At 38.0% G+C, this 17,167-nt stretch overlaps 3 protein-coding genes and 1 pseudogene across 15 annotated transcripts in view; 2 read left to right on the top strand and 2 right to left on the bottom strand.

The window, feature by feature from the left end:
* Nucleotides 1-9,186, bottom strand: part of LOC126585390 (uncharacterized) — a 76,588-nt gene extending 67,402 nt beyond the window's left edge. The window contains exons 1-6 of one of the 10 annotated variants that reach the window (XR_007610489.1): nt 8,891-9,186; nt 8,618-8,692; nt 5,705-6,785; nt 5,507-5,559; nt 5,354-5,386; nt 4,624-4,902 (exon numbers count right to left, since the gene is read on the bottom strand). Coding sequence is in view for 5 of the 10 variants with exons in the window: in XM_050249833.1 (XP_050105790.1) it covers nt 5,360-5,386; nt 5,507-5,559; nt 5,705-6,278 (654 nt within the window). In the remaining 5 variants the exon portion in view is untranslated. Of the gene's footprint in view, nt 1-4,623; nt 4,939-5,353; nt 5,387-5,506; nt 5,560-5,704; nt 6,786-7,272; nt 7,662-8,008; nt 8,252-8,617; nt 8,696-8,890 lie in introns of those variants that run through there. The other 9 variants (XM_050249807.1, XM_050249816.1, XM_050249841.1 and 6 more) reach the window with 9 other exon arrangements.
* The window catches only part of LOC126585284 (rust resistance kinase Lr10-like), a 139,382-nt pseudogene that overhangs the window by 116,578 nt on the left and 5,637 nt on the right, over nt 1-17,167 (top strand).
* The window catches only part of LOC126585292 (rust resistance kinase Lr10-like), a 65,423-nt gene that overhangs the window by 42,619 nt on the left and 5,637 nt on the right, over nt 1-17,167 (top strand). The gene's annotated exons all lie outside the window — the stretch shown is intronic.
* LOC126585224 (LEAF RUST 10 DISEASE-RESISTANCE LOCUS RECEPTOR-LIKE PROTEIN KINASE-like 2.1) overlaps nt 1-17,167 on the bottom strand; it is a 142,409-nt gene that overhangs the window by 122,567 nt on the left and 2,675 nt on the right. For both annotated transcript variants that reach the window (XM_050249645.1, XM_050249637.1), the window contains exons 3-4: nt 15,771-15,806; nt 14,535-15,625 (exon numbers count right to left, since the gene is read on the bottom strand). In XM_050249645.1, the coding sequence (XP_050105602.1) occupies nt 14,535-15,625; nt 15,771-15,806 (1,127 nt within the window). The remainder of the gene's footprint in view (nt 1-14,534; nt 15,626-15,770; nt 15,807-17,167) is intronic.

Genomic DNA, 17,167 nt, shown 5'->3' with positions numbered 1-17,167 from the left:
TATTTTGTGTCCATCACCACCTTCTCGTTTTCATTCTCTAAAAACATTATATAAAGTTCTCATTCTCTAAAAGTATTATATAATTGAATCCAATTTCATTTTTAAACAAAACCCATGATTCTGATCACGATCAGAAATTCTCCATCAAACCCGATTCTGCACAACCAAACATGACCCAAATTCTACAATCAGATCCCGACCACAATTGAAATTCTGAATTGCATTTCTGAATTTCATGTAGTAATTGAACACAACCAATTGCTCAAAATTCCAAACATAATATGAATTTTTTTTTTACACGTTTAACAATATGTATATTCTTATAACCTCACCACCAATTATTTTTCCAGCACCCTTGATTCTTTTCCAGCGAACAACCAAATTATACTAAAAAGCAAAGATTTTTGCTGGGTTTTTTAGATTGGACACTAAAAATCTCAATACAATACATAATATCAAAATTTGGAGGGATGGATAAACCAAATTAAGTCCATTAAAAATCTAGACATTTTAGTTGATGGGTTCTGCACAAAATCAAATATTCTTCCTGAATTTTTCAAATTAGACACTAAATTCTTCAAGAAAATGCAGAATATAAATATAACTCTGACCAGAAACCTAATCAAATTAATTACTCATATATGCAAACAGAAAATGTTGTTTTGTGGAATATTGAGAGTGATTGATAGTGAAAATTTGAAATCAACACAACATGCATGAGTTCTACAAAGGTTTCAGAGCTTACCCATTAAAAAGGACGATGTCGGAAGCAGGGAAAGCGGCGTGATTGCAGTAGAGGCCAGGATGAAAAGGAAGCGGCGGGCATGGAGAGGAGCGACGTATGAGGGAGTTTTGGATTCTAGGGATGAGAGCAAATTTTATTGCAGCAAAAGCAGAAACGAAGAGAGCCACGGCGATCCCAGATGTCAAAAGGGATCAGTGGGATAAATGAAATAGAAGAGACCAAGTGGGGGTAAAAACGGAACAACACTGTGATTATAAACAATGTTTCAGCCTGTTTTCAGTTTTAGTATAGATTGAATTTATTATTCTTGATGCCATTTTAAGTTAATAATGTCTTAGAGGCAGGTTTTTATTTGAGGTATATTAGCTCAACGGAAGTACTGTGGTATCAACTTTAAAATAAAGAAAAACTAATGAAAATGGCTTGAAAACTTTGAGTTTTAACGATAAGGATAAAATAAAGGGTAAAGTGAATAGTACCAAGATTGATTTTTTAGTGTAAAAATGTGATTTTTCGTTAAAATGAACAGTACCTTGAGTTTTTCATTAAAGTTCTCTTAAAATAATGTAGTAATAGAAGCTTGAGAGGATTTCTTCATCATTATCATTCTACAATTGCAGGTAAATGTCATTTACAATGTTGTAGTTGCCTATCTACGAAATATTAGTATAGTTGCAGCTAACTTCATTTAAAACGTTGGTTGTTAAATGAATCGAAGCCTTCTTGAGCAGTGTAATATTTGATTAAATTCTTTAATCATATTTCTTTCTTGTAGAAATTGTTCTAAATGTTTTCAGACCTTTTTAACAGTCGAGTTTCTGTATGATTTGAATATGACCTGTAACTTTGTTCACACCCTTGACGACCTCAGACATCTATTTTTTAAAATACAAGCAAAAGATTGTTAGCATTTTGAATATTTCGATTGTGAGTAAGCTTGCATGTGTTATTGCCTCGGATGAAAAACTAATGATCCTTAGATAGACTTTTCCCCCGGCCAATTTGAGAATGCTGTCTAGAATTTTTCTTCTGCAATATGGAAATGATGGTTGATGAGTAGATTTTGTATTATATATTTAACCCTATTCTTTGTATATTTTGGTTAATATTTTGGAAGAATTTTGATACTTTGAATTGTATTTCTAATATGGGACATTCGACTTTCTCTGGAGCATAAAGTAATCAAATGGATGAATTTTGGAGTTATTCCAATTGGAGGATGTTCGTGAGTCTTTCAAGATGATTGCATCAAAGTTTTAGATTTTTCTACTTAGCCTTTTGACCGTGACGATGAAATAAAGGTCTAGCGCGCAGTTTTTCTAGATTGACGTTTCTGGACGTTTTGGGTATTTTGGAGGTTCCAAGTAGGATATATATTAGGAAAACCTAACCTTCAAAATATGCATGGGTAATTCATAAGTAATTGGAAGAATTACGTAGGATTGTTAAGGTGACAGCGGAATCTTAGTGTTTCTTTAAATTGGTTTTTAGTTGATTTATTTAATTGTTTTTAATTTAAATTAGTTTTTATTATTTTAAATCTCAAAATCAACCTTTACCAAACTTTGTTAAACAATGTTGGCGTCTGATTCTTAACCCTAATTCCATGTGGGCTCGGACTTTTAAGGCGCGTTATTTCCCTCATTCTTCTTTCTTGGATGCGAAGTTAAGAAGTCGTGCCTCGTGGGCTTGGGCTAGCCTTCTTGTGGGCAGAGATATTCTTAAAGCTGGAGCCCACTGGCAAATTCTGGATGGCAGAGACACTCAGCTTTGGGTTGATAGATGGTTACCCTCACTTCCTCTTGGTCATCCTACTCCCAGTTATCCCACTAATGTCACACTGAATACAAAGGTCTCATCCCTTATCTGCTCGAGTACTAGAACTTGGGACATTGATTTTTTACGTCCGTTCATTTCTGAGGAGGATGTCAATGCTATTTGTAATACTCCTTTGGGGAATTGTTCTCGCTGGGACCGTTTGATCTGGACGTCGAATAAAAATTGTCAATATTCGGTTAGGTCGGGTTACCACTGGATTCATTCCTCGCGGGGGATGGCGGGGGCTCCGCTCTCTTTGGTTCCAAGTAATTTGGAGGATTCGACTTGGAAGGCTATTTGGAAAATTAAAGCCCCACCAAAAATCTGAAACTTCTTATGGCTGGCTGTGAGTGAGGCTTTGGCAACAATGGGGGGATTATACACACGCAGGTCTGCATCATCTCCCTTGTGTCCTATTTGTAAGAATCAGGAGGAATCTGTGCTTCATATGCTGCTGCGGTGTCCCTGGGTTGAGCCAATCTGGTTTGGTGGTCAGCTTGGTCTTCGGATGGTTGGCGAAGGAGTTTCTTCATTTCATTAATGACTCAGTGATATGATCAATCTAACTCTTAATCTGCAGGATAGATCGAGGCTTCTTTCTGTCATTGCTTTTTCTTGTTGGCACATATGGAAAGCCAGATGTAACTATGCTTTTAAGGTTTTAACCATTGTTCCCTCCCAGGTGCTGCATACTATTTCTTTCTCCTTGGGTTCCTTTTTGGAGATGCATGTCCCATTGTCCCGTTCCCAGGCTTCCTCCAAACTGGATCCTCGTTGGTCCCCCCAATTGCTCCCTTCATCAAAATTAATGTAGATGCAAGCTGGTTTCTGATGGATAGAAGGGCTACTTTGGCTGCAGTGCTGCAGGATCATAATGGGCATTTTGTAGCGGCCCACAAGTTGTCTATTGGAGCTTGGTCGGTGGTGTTTACTAAAGCGATGGCGTTGCTCAAGGGCTGTGAGTTAACGGCGGAGCTGGGCTTCCGGTGGATTGTTGTGGAGTCGGATTCGCTTGAGGTGGTCTTTTCCTTGAAGGGTGATATTTCTCATGGCAGCTGGGAAGTGTTCCTAATCCTAGAAAATATTTTGAGGTTGGGGACTTCTTTTCAAGGCTGTCGCTGGTCTTGGGTTCCAAGACTGGCTAATCAGTCGGCGGACCGTTTGGCGTCGAGGACTAACTTGGAGATGTGCGATAAAACTTGGGTCAGACGACCCCCATCTTCTTTGGTTCACATTATCAACAAAGATGGGCTTCCTTGCCCTCCGTAAGTGGTTTTTGGTGTGGGTGTGTGTTGGGATGACGTCTAGCCTTTGTGGTAGCGTCTTTGTTCTGTTGTTCTCCCTCACATAACCCCTTTGTCTGTTTTGCTGTGCTTGCCCCTCTTGTGGGCTTTCTTTGTTCCGTTGGCTTTTGCCCTAGTTATGATCTTATCCAGTCTTTCAAAAAAAAAAAAAAAAAGAACTTGGTTTTAAACATAAATTATTCATTCAATCCCTGTGGAAAACAACCTTGCTTGAGCCGTTTATACTACAACTATCTTGTTCTCTTGCAAGTATTTTTAAGTGTTTTTATCCGTCATTTTACAGGCGGTAAAAATCCTGTCAAGAAATTAGCGATGTCGCAGGGGATTGTTTCAAATAATTTGTGTTTATCATATTCTTAGTTAATTATTTTTGTATAGATCTTTTTATATGTTGATTTTATTATTATTTTTATTTGTTTTGCAAGTTATAGTTTGTTGATCTTGAGAGCAATTCCATGATGAAACCACCAACATGAAGATTGCCGTTATGATTTTCTTTAGTAGAAAAAGGTTTTTATGGATTTAAACCTACAGTTTGTGCCCTTTGCTGTTTGAAGGCCCATGATATTTTGGAGTGCTCCAAAAGAGAATACTTTCCTAAGTTTGTCCAAAAGCATATCAATATGAGAAACAACTCAAAAAGGTGTTGAAACAATCCTTATTCAGAGTAATACGCTCCAGGCTTGAAAAAGTATCTTTGTTTTAATTGGGCTATTAATCTACAATATTTTGAGCAACCTGATGTGCCCTAAGAACTTCCGGTGAAAGACAAAATCTATATATTGTTTGAATCATCTGAATTGAACATTGAAAACATCCATCAAGGATTTCAAATTCAAGCATTAAACTGTGGGTGTGGCTATGATCATCAAGAAGAGATTGTCTCAAAAGCTGAGGAGCAATCTTCCAGCCATTCACGTCCAGGGGAGAAAGCAACACATCCTGATCCTATAATCCCACCAAAATCTGTGGCACCTTAGGTTCATGTGTCGTCAGAATTTTTCCCACAAAGACTGCAGGAAAGCATGGGAATATCTGTGTCGGAAAAGGATGTTCACACAAATTCAGAATCTGGAAAATTAAATGATCAGCTTTTGGACACACTCAAGAATTTGGACATACGGCAGATGACTACTGATACAATTTTTGTTGCTGAATTGGACATTCCAGCAGTACAGCCCATATCAGGGCCAATCCTACAAACATGCTAAGGCATACGAGAAGAAGAAGACGTTTTGTGGCGGTCAAATTCCTCAGAGAAATCCAGTCGTTGCAAAAATTGTGGGTGTTAAATACAAGGTGGAAGCCAATTCAACAGAGATCAAAACCACTGGATCGGATGTTGGATCGGATGAATTGAAGAAGATGAAAGATTGGATAAACCTGCTTCTAATTTTATCTAATTTTCTTATTCCTTGATGAAAGGTTTTGGAGTATCGTAACGAAAAAGAGAAAAAAGAACCAAATTAACATTTGAATTTCTTACCTTGAATCAGCTCCAATAGAAGTCGAAAAAAACCTGAAGTAACAAAAATAAAAAATAAAAACGTTTATCAACTCGTAAAACAAGCACTTCTGATAACTTAGCGAGACCAAAACCTACAATATTTTTTCCTTTTTGCTGAGAATAAAGACGTACCAGGGATGCTGTGCGGATAACATTTGATAACACCAACGGCACTCCATTGGTCTCTGCCACAATTAACATAGATAACATGTGATAACGTATACTGAAGCTCAAAGCCATAAACCAGGGCGTTGTGTATGTATTGATAAGAAATATTTGCGTAATTTTCGTAGTTAAACAAAGTACTCATCATAGTCATCCAAATTATACCGCATCCATCCTCCAAATCCGCTGCCGTTGTATTTCCGACCCTGGCATAACCACCACTTGTATTAATGCATGGAGCAGTGGGAACATAAACACTTGAATTTACTGGATTTGTACACTTGAAAAACATTACCATTGTACTTGATGAAAAATACGGACTATCCGAATATCTGAAGTTAGATTCAGATAAAGGATATCTCGGAATGGAGGAGCAATTGTTCTTGTGAAAGCCAGGATCGACAACTCGGATTGTTTTGTTACGGTAGTTGATGGACTGCACCAAGTATTTTCCAGAAGATATGTGCAGTACCGTAACGTTATTTTCACAGAACAAAGTAAAACTAGATTGGGCGCAACGCTTTGGACTGCTGTTTAGTCGGAAAGGGTAGCTTATGTTGTGGATGTTGCCGCAGGAAGAAGGAGCACACTTGTAGTTATCTTCACGTAGAGGATTTACAGAGTACACGCCGAGAGCACTTGTGTTATGCACATTGTGGCGATCCTTGGCGTTACAAGTTTCAGAAGATAATAAGCTAATAACAAGAAACAAGGTAAAAGAGATTTCGCTAATTGCCATGAACAGAGATCAAAATGTCAGTTTTTGGTGAGAGCAACTTTCATTCCATGTATTGAATTGTAAGTGATGAATGTTCATGGGGATAAGATGTGAATGGGTAGCATGAATGGTTTGACTAGTTGTTCCTATTTCATTGCAATGATGAATGCAATAATTGAGAGCACTGTTACTTTTGACTGGGTGAAAATTCTGCTTCAGTAAACAGTTTTTTTTTAATCCTTGGAGTGCAATTAAGCGTTATTATGCTGGGAGAACAACTTTTCTGAAACGAATATACTATTTTCATGATTTTTCTTGTCAATCGCACAACCGTTATGTAGAGAAAAAGCGTTGTATAATTGGCACGGGACGCTAGAGTGGCAGTGCACTCATGAATGTCTTTCTCCTATCCTGGAGTAACCGTATATGCCGAATCAATTAGGAAACAATTAATTAGGAAGAGATCCCATAATTAATTTCAAAGTATTGCAGATGACACTTTACCACAATGACGGAAAACAATTATACCTATAAATCAAAAGATAATCAATGAACATAAATAAACCAGGTGTGCAGAAGAAAATAAGCAAATCAACCAAAACCACACAAACATATCACTATGCAACAACATTGGGTACAAGTCTGGATCTACAAGCTGGATTTTGAGATCCTATTTCCGTTACCCACAGCTTAACATACATAAGCTTCAGCTTAAATGTGGTACTTTATGAACCAGCATAAACATGATATGAGCGAAGAATGACCTCTCTCAACAGAATCAATGAAATTGAGTAAGATGTAAAAACAATCCCATAACAGATAAGAAAGATCATAAAAATTCCAAGTTTTCCCATTAGTGTTTAAGAAAAGATGCCATGAAGAACATCAATTCTCAGTGCAGAGCGATTCTCACTAAAGTTTGGTACAATATTATTATTCAAGATTACTTCCAAAGGAAAAGTTTTCAAGAACTGCAATATTGAATGAAAGCCAGTCGTATTATAAGAAAAATGTCTCAGAAGCAATAACCGATTAAAATTAGAATAAACCAGTCAAAACTCATCAGTGGCACAAAATTACCTAATCTGGTTGAAGTAACTATAAGAATTAGTAGATATTCTTCAGTTGAAATGGGGAAGTAGAGACTTAAGTTGCATTGCAGACTTCAACATTAGGTGATACATAATCATCCAACAAATACACTATCATCTTCATGACTTGTGAAGGGAGTCAAGGACCAGAATACATAATCAGACCCATTCCAATATAAGACTTCATCAATGCACATTCAGTGCAAGAATTGAAACAGAAACTTTCCCGAAAACAAGAACGTGAGAATAACACATCATCAAGGAAGATTATTATGCAAGCCTGCCATACACCACCTTTCCAGCTTAGAATGCTCTAGATTCATAAAGACATAACCCAAAGGGATATGAAAAGGGGCAGTCGCCCACGGATACTCTACACTTTGAAAGAAGAGGCATGATTTTGGTGTTAAAAAGAAATGTACAGACGTTTCACTATAAACCTATGTTCTGTCTTTACCCTTGCGCCCATTTGTAAGACCAACTTAGAGCCCAAGAGCCATCAGTTCTCTCTCATTCATCTAGCATAAGCAACGTATTTAAAGTTATCAAAAGCAGTTGCCGAAGGAGCTGCAATCTGTCTTTCTTTTTATTATTCTTTTTTCATAGATAAGCAACCATATGCAGAGAAAAATGTAGCATTCCCTAAAGGACGACATATACCTCAATAACGACTTTTTAAGATCTGATTGCAAGAAACCTCAATGATAAGTATAAACTTCTGCCACTTCAGCATAAATAAAAACCAGACGTCCAATCTCAACCTCATCATTTTGAACACTCAGACGCGATTCTCTCTTATTAAGCCTTTACTCAATATTGTGTCCGTTCCCCGGTAATTCCTATTCACATGAAACTACAACACTAACTCGAGTGATCAAACATCGCAAAGCTACACCTGACTTTCTGCAAATCAACACTATCCATATGTCGCTAAAACTTGTGTGTGCTTGCTTACTAAAATACACATTTCACTACAACAACAATAATTTATCAAATTATTTCAATATTACGCAAAGAATAATGCTAGGAGACCAAATTTTTTAAACTAAATTTGCAAACCAAATGATGTGGTTGTAGATGATTAGATTATTAATTAAGTGTGAATTTACGTACTTGTTTCTTATTGGTGACCCATCATTTGGTTTTGGTCTCCTAGCATTATCCTTATGCAAATATCGCGCAAAATCACAACATCTGTAAATCTTTGCCAATCTCATTTTGGGCAGTGCAAAATGCACATATACATCCTTAATAAGAATTAATCCGTACCTTATCAGCAATTTCTTTCTCTTTCTCCGCGTTTTCCTTTTCAGCCCTCTGCTTCTCCAATTTCTCCCTCTACTTCTTCTTGACAAATAAAAAGAAAAATTAACAAACCAGAATTTGATTCGATTGCAGAAAATCTTTAAATCAAAATATCAATTTTGATCCGAACAAAAGATAATAACATAAGTATTGATTCAATCTGATTGATTTAAATTAGTATTAATAAAAAATTTAAATAAAAAAAAAGAAAAAAAAAAGAGAGCTGCGGTTGCGTACCTGGATGTAGACATTCTCGGCGGCGCGCTCCTCCTTGCTGGGGACTTTGCCTTTGCCTTTGCCTCCGCTTAAGTAGCGAGTGGGTCCCCGAGAGGACTCCATAGAGCGAGTGATCAACGCTCGAGTTAGCACTGCCAGGCTCTGACCAAATCTCATTGCCGCCGTCGCTTTGCTTTCTAGTTTGTCAGTTTGTTGCTACGGCTGATAGTAATGGAGCAACTTGTACGGTGCAGCTATATGGTTAACAACAAACGGAAATTTACACAAATAGCACCTGATCTTTTCTACTCTCTCCATTTACCTTTCGGACTCGACACGAGTACTCTTAATAACATTAAATATGTATTTAATACAATTATTATCTTAACGTAATTCATTTGAATATGTGTATTTAATACAGTCAGTATATGATAATCAAGATGATAATTTGCATTAGATATATGTAAATATTGTGGTCAAATCCTCAAATTTTTCCATAAAGATCATGTGAATTTCCTAAGGTCAATATCGTACAAGTAAAATGAAATTGAAAACAGCCAACAAAAAACCTATCATTTTTCATTCTAAGAGTTGTTTTCGTCTAATTAATTTAATTAATGGCTTTAAAAAAAGGTATGTGAAAAATTAAAAACGATGGGTCTGTTATGATGAGGCCTCCAACATCTGCAATCGGCATGAATTGAACAATATTTTGACCTGACAAGTTGGTTTGTGTATGTTAGATTATCAAACTTAACATTACTGTGAAGGGAAACTGAATGTAGATGGCATATTGTCTATATACTAAGGCCTCGTTTGGCAGCTCGGATTGTACTGACTATTTCTGTCGGATAGGATAAATAGTCACCGGACAGTACTGACTAAATTAGTCGGGCTTTTGGTGCAGTATCGGATTAATGATCGTATTATTTATATAGTGTTTGATATTATATCGGATAGGAGGAAAACTTAAAATAAAATTAAACTTAAAAAAAAAAAAAAAACAACTGAAAATCTGGTTCCCAGATCTCTCCGCGCCCCCCAAACTCCCTCCCTATCTCTCCCTTCTTCTTCCCCGACTACGAAGAATCCCAAATAATGAAACCCAGATCTCTCCACCGCACCCCCAAACTCCCTCCCTCTCTCTCTTTTTCTTCTTCCCCGAAGGCAGTTGTAGGTGACAGGGAAGACGATGGCAGAAGGCGACGACAATTGCAAGCGATGGCAAAAGGAAAGTGACGGCAATTGCAGGCGATGGTAGAAGGCGACGGGGACGGCGATGGCGAGAGAAGGTGACGGGGAGGATGACGGCGATAGCAGAAGTTAACGGGGACGGCGATGGCGAGAGGAGGTGACAGGGAGGACGATGACGCCAAGGAAAGGCGAGAAAGAATGGCTCGAGTTCGCGAGCGGAAAGCGAGAGCGAGAACGAGCGGAGAGGAAGAGACGAGGCCGACTAAGTTATACGGTGAATTTGGACGGTATAACAAAGCAGGTAAACATCGGGTAAAAAATGTGGGCCTGGATTATTTAATGCGGAGCCTATTTAATCCAAACGGCACCAAACACCGTACACGGTATTATTAGTACTATCCGGTGCCTTATACGGTGTGCCAAACAGGGCCTAAAACCCGGTGGCAAAGTACTGTTTACCAGCAGTAAAATAGCGAAATTGCCCACAATCAACTTTCCTTGTTTTTCCATCTTAGCACAGTGAAATTACGCATTTGTCCACGTTGGCCACGCGTCCATCATCGTCAAAACCTCTACTTCGACTGCAGCTTCTCAATTTTTCCATCCATTTCCAGTTCTCTCATTCGAAAATGTCTGCTTCTATTGGTCTCAACTTACTTTCTGTCACTCTCAAACGCTGGGTAAGCTATCGACCATCCCTTCTCTACCTTATTCTTCTTCTTTCGCTTCTCCCTGTGCAAATCTGAGAGACGCCTACCACAATTGCTTCACCGGGTCCTCTCTGTTGGAAAATATTAGTATTTAGGTTTTCTTTAATGTTTGGTTTTCTGGGCTTAGCCCGTTAGAATTAGGTTTTGTTAGAGATTAAGATTAGTTTATTATAAATAGGGTGCTTTGTTATTCATTAGAGAACAAGTCATTCACAATGTAACCTCTTAGGGTTTTGTAGCCGTTTCGACATTCTAGTTTGTTTAATAATATTCTTATTATTTTGTTAATCATGTCCGTTGCGCACTCTAATATTTAACTCTCCTAGCATAAAATTAGTTTTTATTATTGCGCTTAAATCCTAATCTATCTCTCATCTCTTTCTAAAATCCATCTAAAAAAGGTATAATGGGTATTGTTTCTATTTGCAAGTTGTACTCGGCAAAGTCTGTGAAGGACCAATAAATGGATTCAAATATGAACCAAGTCAAGGGACACAGAGCTCAGAATATTGGAGGTATAAATGGATTCAAATCTTAAATTTCCTCATCCAAACCAAGTGTTATCTTCTTGGTAAGGAGTGATCTTCATTTTTTGGGTTTTTATGATGATAAAAAATTATTTGTTTTCTTATTTGGTCTTTTGCCAAGGGATTGAGTTGCTTTTATGACGGAGACATTTCAAAAGAGGATGAGACTTTCCATGTAAGATAGAGATGATAAAAAACTATAAATCGATGTCTTAGTATCTAATTAGGTTTAGTTTGTGAAATCCCATCCTCGAATTTTATTGTTTAAAATTACGTATTTTGTATTTTGTATTCTTATTCGTAGTTTTGACGCGTTTGTATATGCGGTGTATAATTTTTTTCTATAAGTAAAATGACGAAAATGCCCTTAATGGACAACGTATTTGATCCTTTTGTGATTTTTAAGATTTCTTTACATATTTGGATAGAATTCGTCCATCCGAGCATGTGTGTGCAAATGGAATGTAATTAAGAGTTACTACAAATGAGTTATTAACGATTAAAGTCAGGCACATTTTTATAAACTCTAGAAATACTGAACCAATATGATGGCGCCACGTGTATGGCTGAGATTGGGGAGAAGGGAAGAGAAATGAAGGATGAGGCTTGCCCAATCAGAAAGGAGAGTAGGGAGAGAAATGAGAGAAGTGAGGAAGCACACAACCAGACCTTTGTTTCCCCTCGACTTGTACACCACAACCCGACTCGGTTTTTTTTCTTCCGTCTGACGTCCGTTCGAGGTGATTTTGGTGTCTTTGGAAGGATCTCAACTAGCCCAACATCCTTGTGGTATTATATTTCTTAATTTCTAACCCAATTTTACAAACCGTAGCCACAAAGTCCACGGTTTTTCGGCTGTTTTCTCCTTTTCCCGGTGATTTCGACAATAATTTCCATCAACCACCATCACCAATAGGCTCCTCTCAACCTTAGGAACAAATCCCAATCAGTGGTGGAGGCGTAGGAGCGCGTATGAAGGTCGAATCAAAGCACCCATTTCTCGGGTTTTCGGCAGGCCAAGGGCGATTTCAGGCATTTCCCGGCCGAAGTGGACTTCGGCCCAGGTATGAAAATTGCTCTTCTCATTGAGATCTACATGCCTGTAAAATTTAGTAATTTTTTAAGTTAGGTGAAATTTTCCGGTGGGTTGAGGCGGCTGGCTGCCGCGTGCGGCGACGCGTGGGCCGAGACCCCCACTTGCCCAACCTTGGATAATTTGGATGCTCTGATTCCATATTTAACCTCCGATTGACAAAATTCCGTCGTTTGAGACTCCAGCTAATGACGCCACTTGTATGATCACTTGTAGGCATATTGGAGCAGGAAGCAACCTGTATTGTTGAATGGGTGCACTGAGAAGGTGACGATACCCTGACCTATAAAATAACGTCATGTGTTTAAAATTTACACATCAGTTTTATTGAACCAAAACTTTACGGTGCCGGTGCCTTGACCAACTTACCTAACTTTCTCCGACATATTGATATTGGATTGGGCATATGCATATCCATCCAGATACTGATAGTTTGTTCATCTCAAAAACAAATCCATGAGCATTAGTATGACCTCAAAAGTGCAGAAAACTCTCATTTCCTCCTTTGACTTAATCTTACTCTTCACCTCCAAAGTGCATGGAGAAACCCAAAATACCTGCAAAGAATTCAAGTGTGGGGATAAAGGCCCAACTCTAGATCCTTGGTCCAGCGAATGTTTTTGTGCAACGGAAAGATTTGTACGTGAAAATAAAAGTGATTTATCCTAAAAACTCAAAAACCAGGAAAATAAATTTCTGATTCGGGCGTCCCTGGAAATATTTACTCCAGGTTTAATTTGCAGGTGCATCCCTGGAATCATTAGTTGTATTACTACTTGTTGCAGCATATCAAGTATGTTGCTCCGATATAAAAGAAAAAGAGTGAATTGATTAAAAATTGAAAGATTTTTGGAGGATTACAAGGCTCTCAAACTGAGCAGGTATTCGTATGCAGATGGTAAGACGATTACAATTCAGTTCATAGACAAGTTAGGCCTAGGAGCCTAAATATGGAATTGTTTTTAAAGGAAAGCTATCTTCTGTTGCTTCTTAATAGTTCTAAGGAATGAGAGATATTTCAGTGTGCCCAAAATATGAATATGAGACGGTAAACCATATGATATTATACAATTGGAAGGGGAGATCAGGAAGAGTTCATAAATAAAGGGGGAACAATGGGTCATATCAACCATGCGATTCCCTTGGTTGGCTTCTGCGTTGATGGATTTAGACGAGCTGTTGTTCATTAGATTCACTGCATGATTTCATTTCATCAGCAGACAATAACAACAAATTTCTTGGTTGGGATAAGCTGCAAGATCTAGCCATTTGCCAAAGGAATTGAATATCTTCACCAAGGATGTGATCAACAAAGCTACAAACTGGTTGCACAGTACAGAGCAGGCAGCATTTAAAATAGAAAAGGAGGTATTCTCAGACATAAATTTTTTTGAAAATGAATTCCACGGAGAAAAAAAGGACCTTACATGTGCTTATAAGTAATTAGACTATTCTCATATTGCCAATTGGTTTTGGGATGGAATCTCAACTTTCTTCAAAAGCTTCTGACCAAGAAATGACTTGGCAAACTAAAAGGTTTCGAATATTGCCACTCAGTACTACAGGTGGTGATATTCCTCTTCACTTGTAAGTGAGAGGTCTTAGGTCCGAATCTTGTAGATGGAAAATTAGATACCAAATTAGGTTGTCCATTATGTGGCTTAGACGAACCCCACTCCCTTAGTGTAAATATGACGAACCCCACTCCCTTAGTGTAAATATATCGTTGTACTCACAAGAACAAAAAAAAGTTTTTGATATTGAATAGGGAGGTCCCTCCCTACACGGACAAATAACAACCGGAGCTATGTAAGAGCAGCCGGCATGAGCCCATGAGAACCAGAATTACCAGCACGAGCGAACAATCATCACAACTAATAATTTCTTGGAACAAAAATTAGAAAATATCGTCTTCATGAATCATACATGTCCTTCATGAAATATGTTATTTATCCCTGGAATCATGAAAATATGTTGTACTAAACAACATATTTAACATCACTGAAAGGGAGTTTTAACATTCAATGTACATGCACACAGTACTACTACAAAACCAGAAACATTGCATTGAGATTCAAACTGACAGAGTCCATGCTAGATGCGTGTCTTCACCTACCCGTCAAAGAAGATGTTAACTCCACCTTGGAATATGTTGGATTCAGATTATCATTAGGAGCACCTACGGGCCTCTCTTGTGGATATAGAAGAGGCTCTGGAGGCATTCGAAGTAATTCAACATCTCCCTCGAGCATCTGTAGGACTTCCTTCATTGAAGGTCGATCGCTTGGCTTCAATTGTATACACCACAAGGCGGTTATAATCATTTTTCTTATTAATGGTTTTTCCTCCTCTACAACTTCTCCCACCTCGAAGTCCTTTCCTTCATTATATTGATTGTAAACCCATGACGGGAAGTAAAGTTGGCTTGAATGCTCTGCCAATGCATTCAAATTCTTCCTTCGGCTTGCCATTTCCATCAACAACTTTCCAAAACTATAAACATCGGCTTTAAACGAAACACCGCCAATATTCTTGTAGAATAGCTCAGGAGCCATGTATCCCATTGTACCCCTTGCTGCTGTTAGAGATACAATACTATTATCCACCGGGTACAATTTTGCAAGCCCAAAGTCAGAAATCTTCGGTATGAAATTCTCGTCAAGAAGAATGTTGTGAGGCTTGATGTCAAAATGTAATATTTGCATGTCACAATCTTCATGTAGATATTTGATCCCTCGGGCCACTCCAAGTGCAATCTTGTACGTTGTCTTGCAACTTAATGGGATACTTCCTTCTTTGCAATAAATGTATTTATCAAGAGATCCGTTGAGCATGAAATCATATACCAAAGCATGCTTCGATCCTTCAACACAATAACCAACAAGCTGAACCACATTAACATGGTGAATCCTCCCAATAGTATTTACCTCGCTGATGAAATCTTGTCCATTACCTTTGGGCTTATCCAACATCTTAATTGCCCCAAAACGTCCACTCCGTAACCTTGCTTTGAATACTGATCCATACCCTCCTTCACCAAGTTTTTCTTTAAATTTGTTAGACATCTTCTTGATGTTCGAGTACGAGTACCTTATTGGCACTAAATTCTTTTCACCATGCAAAAATTCTTCTATGGAGTTGTACATTGACAAATGTCTTCTTTTCCATGTATAGATCAAAAACGCAGTCACGAATGGTGCCCCAAGTAGAAATTTTGCCCCGACAATTAGTACTGAACATTGGAGTAAATCACAAAAAACATCATGAGAAAAGAAATTGACTTGTTGCCTTGAATCAAAGTATATGCTCAATATTTACCAAAAAAAAAAATGTAAATGCTCAATATTGGATATCATATATATCAGCAAAGCTCTTACCGAAATATCTGAGTATGAGCCAGGGCTGTAGAAGATCTGCATTTAGAACAGAACGAAGAGTAAATCAAACTTGACTAGAGCTTGAACTTTGTAAAGTGAATATTGTGAAGAACATTAAATACCCAAGAAATACAACAAGATATATTAACAAAATCAATGAGAAATAACTAGCTAGTTTTCGAAGTGCAAAGCATTATTATAGATAAAAATTTCTGTTAAGCCATCATAGATATAGCCCCTAATCAATTATGGGAGCTATTTTGGTTTCCAATTTCTGATTAGCCATCATTCAAAAATTTCTGATGAGCCATCATACATATACCCTGGAGGTAGTTACAAACATATCGCTCCTACGCACACCTGGATTAACATTGAAATTTGTTGCAGTTTTTCATATCCATAGAGGATGCCCTATATTATTTGTTAGGTACATGTTTATGTGATTGATTAAATACCACTCTTGTAAGGTGTAACAAAAATATAGTGTAATTAAAGAAAGTCTGTGGCTCTTAGTACCAGTTTGGTACAGCTGAAATTAAAAAAAAAATGCAGGTATGAAGATAAGTTGGGGTCTTTTTAGTGTTTGGTAAACACTCTAAAACCAGCTTTTTTAAATTGAGGGTGAAAAAAAAGACTAAAAGCTCAAGCAGCAAAACATAGCTTTGAAAATCTAGCCCTTTTCCAAAACATGCAGAGCAACAGTGCATGTTTAATGAAACTTTCCTACACCCTCGTTAGTTTTTCAAAATGAGTCCTTGTCCCTAGGACCGCCGCCGTCCCTCCCACTCCCGCTCAACACCGACCACCACCACTGCACCAACGACTATCCCTCTCCTCCTTCTAGATCCTACACACGATCAAATGCGATGATTAAACAGTAATTAAATTTAGAAAACAACCCAGAAATTAATTTAATTGACAGAAATGCTTAGGGTGAGAAAAGGACCATGATTTCTTCAGTAGCAGGATTGATGATTCTCATAGGCAAGGACTTCACCAAATTAACACCCAATATATTAATAAGATGCCAAACAATCTTATCTGCACCACACAAAGAAATTTACCAAATTCAACAACAAAACCCTAAGTTAAAACCCAATAAACAAATGTTTTATTTATTTACTTTTATACCTCAATAAGTTTGTCCATCCTGACAAGGGAGAAGCCGTATCTGAAGAGCATGAGCAGTGAATTGGAAAGCAAAACAATCTTATCAGCAAAAGGAAGCTTTGATTTGAAGCGCAGAAGAGGAGGAGGGGCTTTTGACGGCGAGGTTGAGGAGCTTGGTGTAGTTCAAAGCGTGCAAGTTCCTGGGGTGGAGAATGGAGGCGCCGGCCTCGGAAGGTGTGGGTGGAGATGTTGACGGTAGCCATGCGACCACTGACGACGGTGTTGCT

This window comes from Malus sylvestris, chromosome 2 (genome assembly GCF_916048215.2).
Source record: "Malus sylvestris chromosome 2, drMalSylv7.2, whole genome shotgun sequence".
Taxonomy (NCBI): Eukaryota; Viridiplantae; Streptophyta; class Magnoliopsida; order Rosales; family Rosaceae; genus Malus; species Malus sylvestris.
Note: the sequence above shows the minus strand (reverse complement) of the source record. Positions and strands in the feature narration are given on the sequence as shown.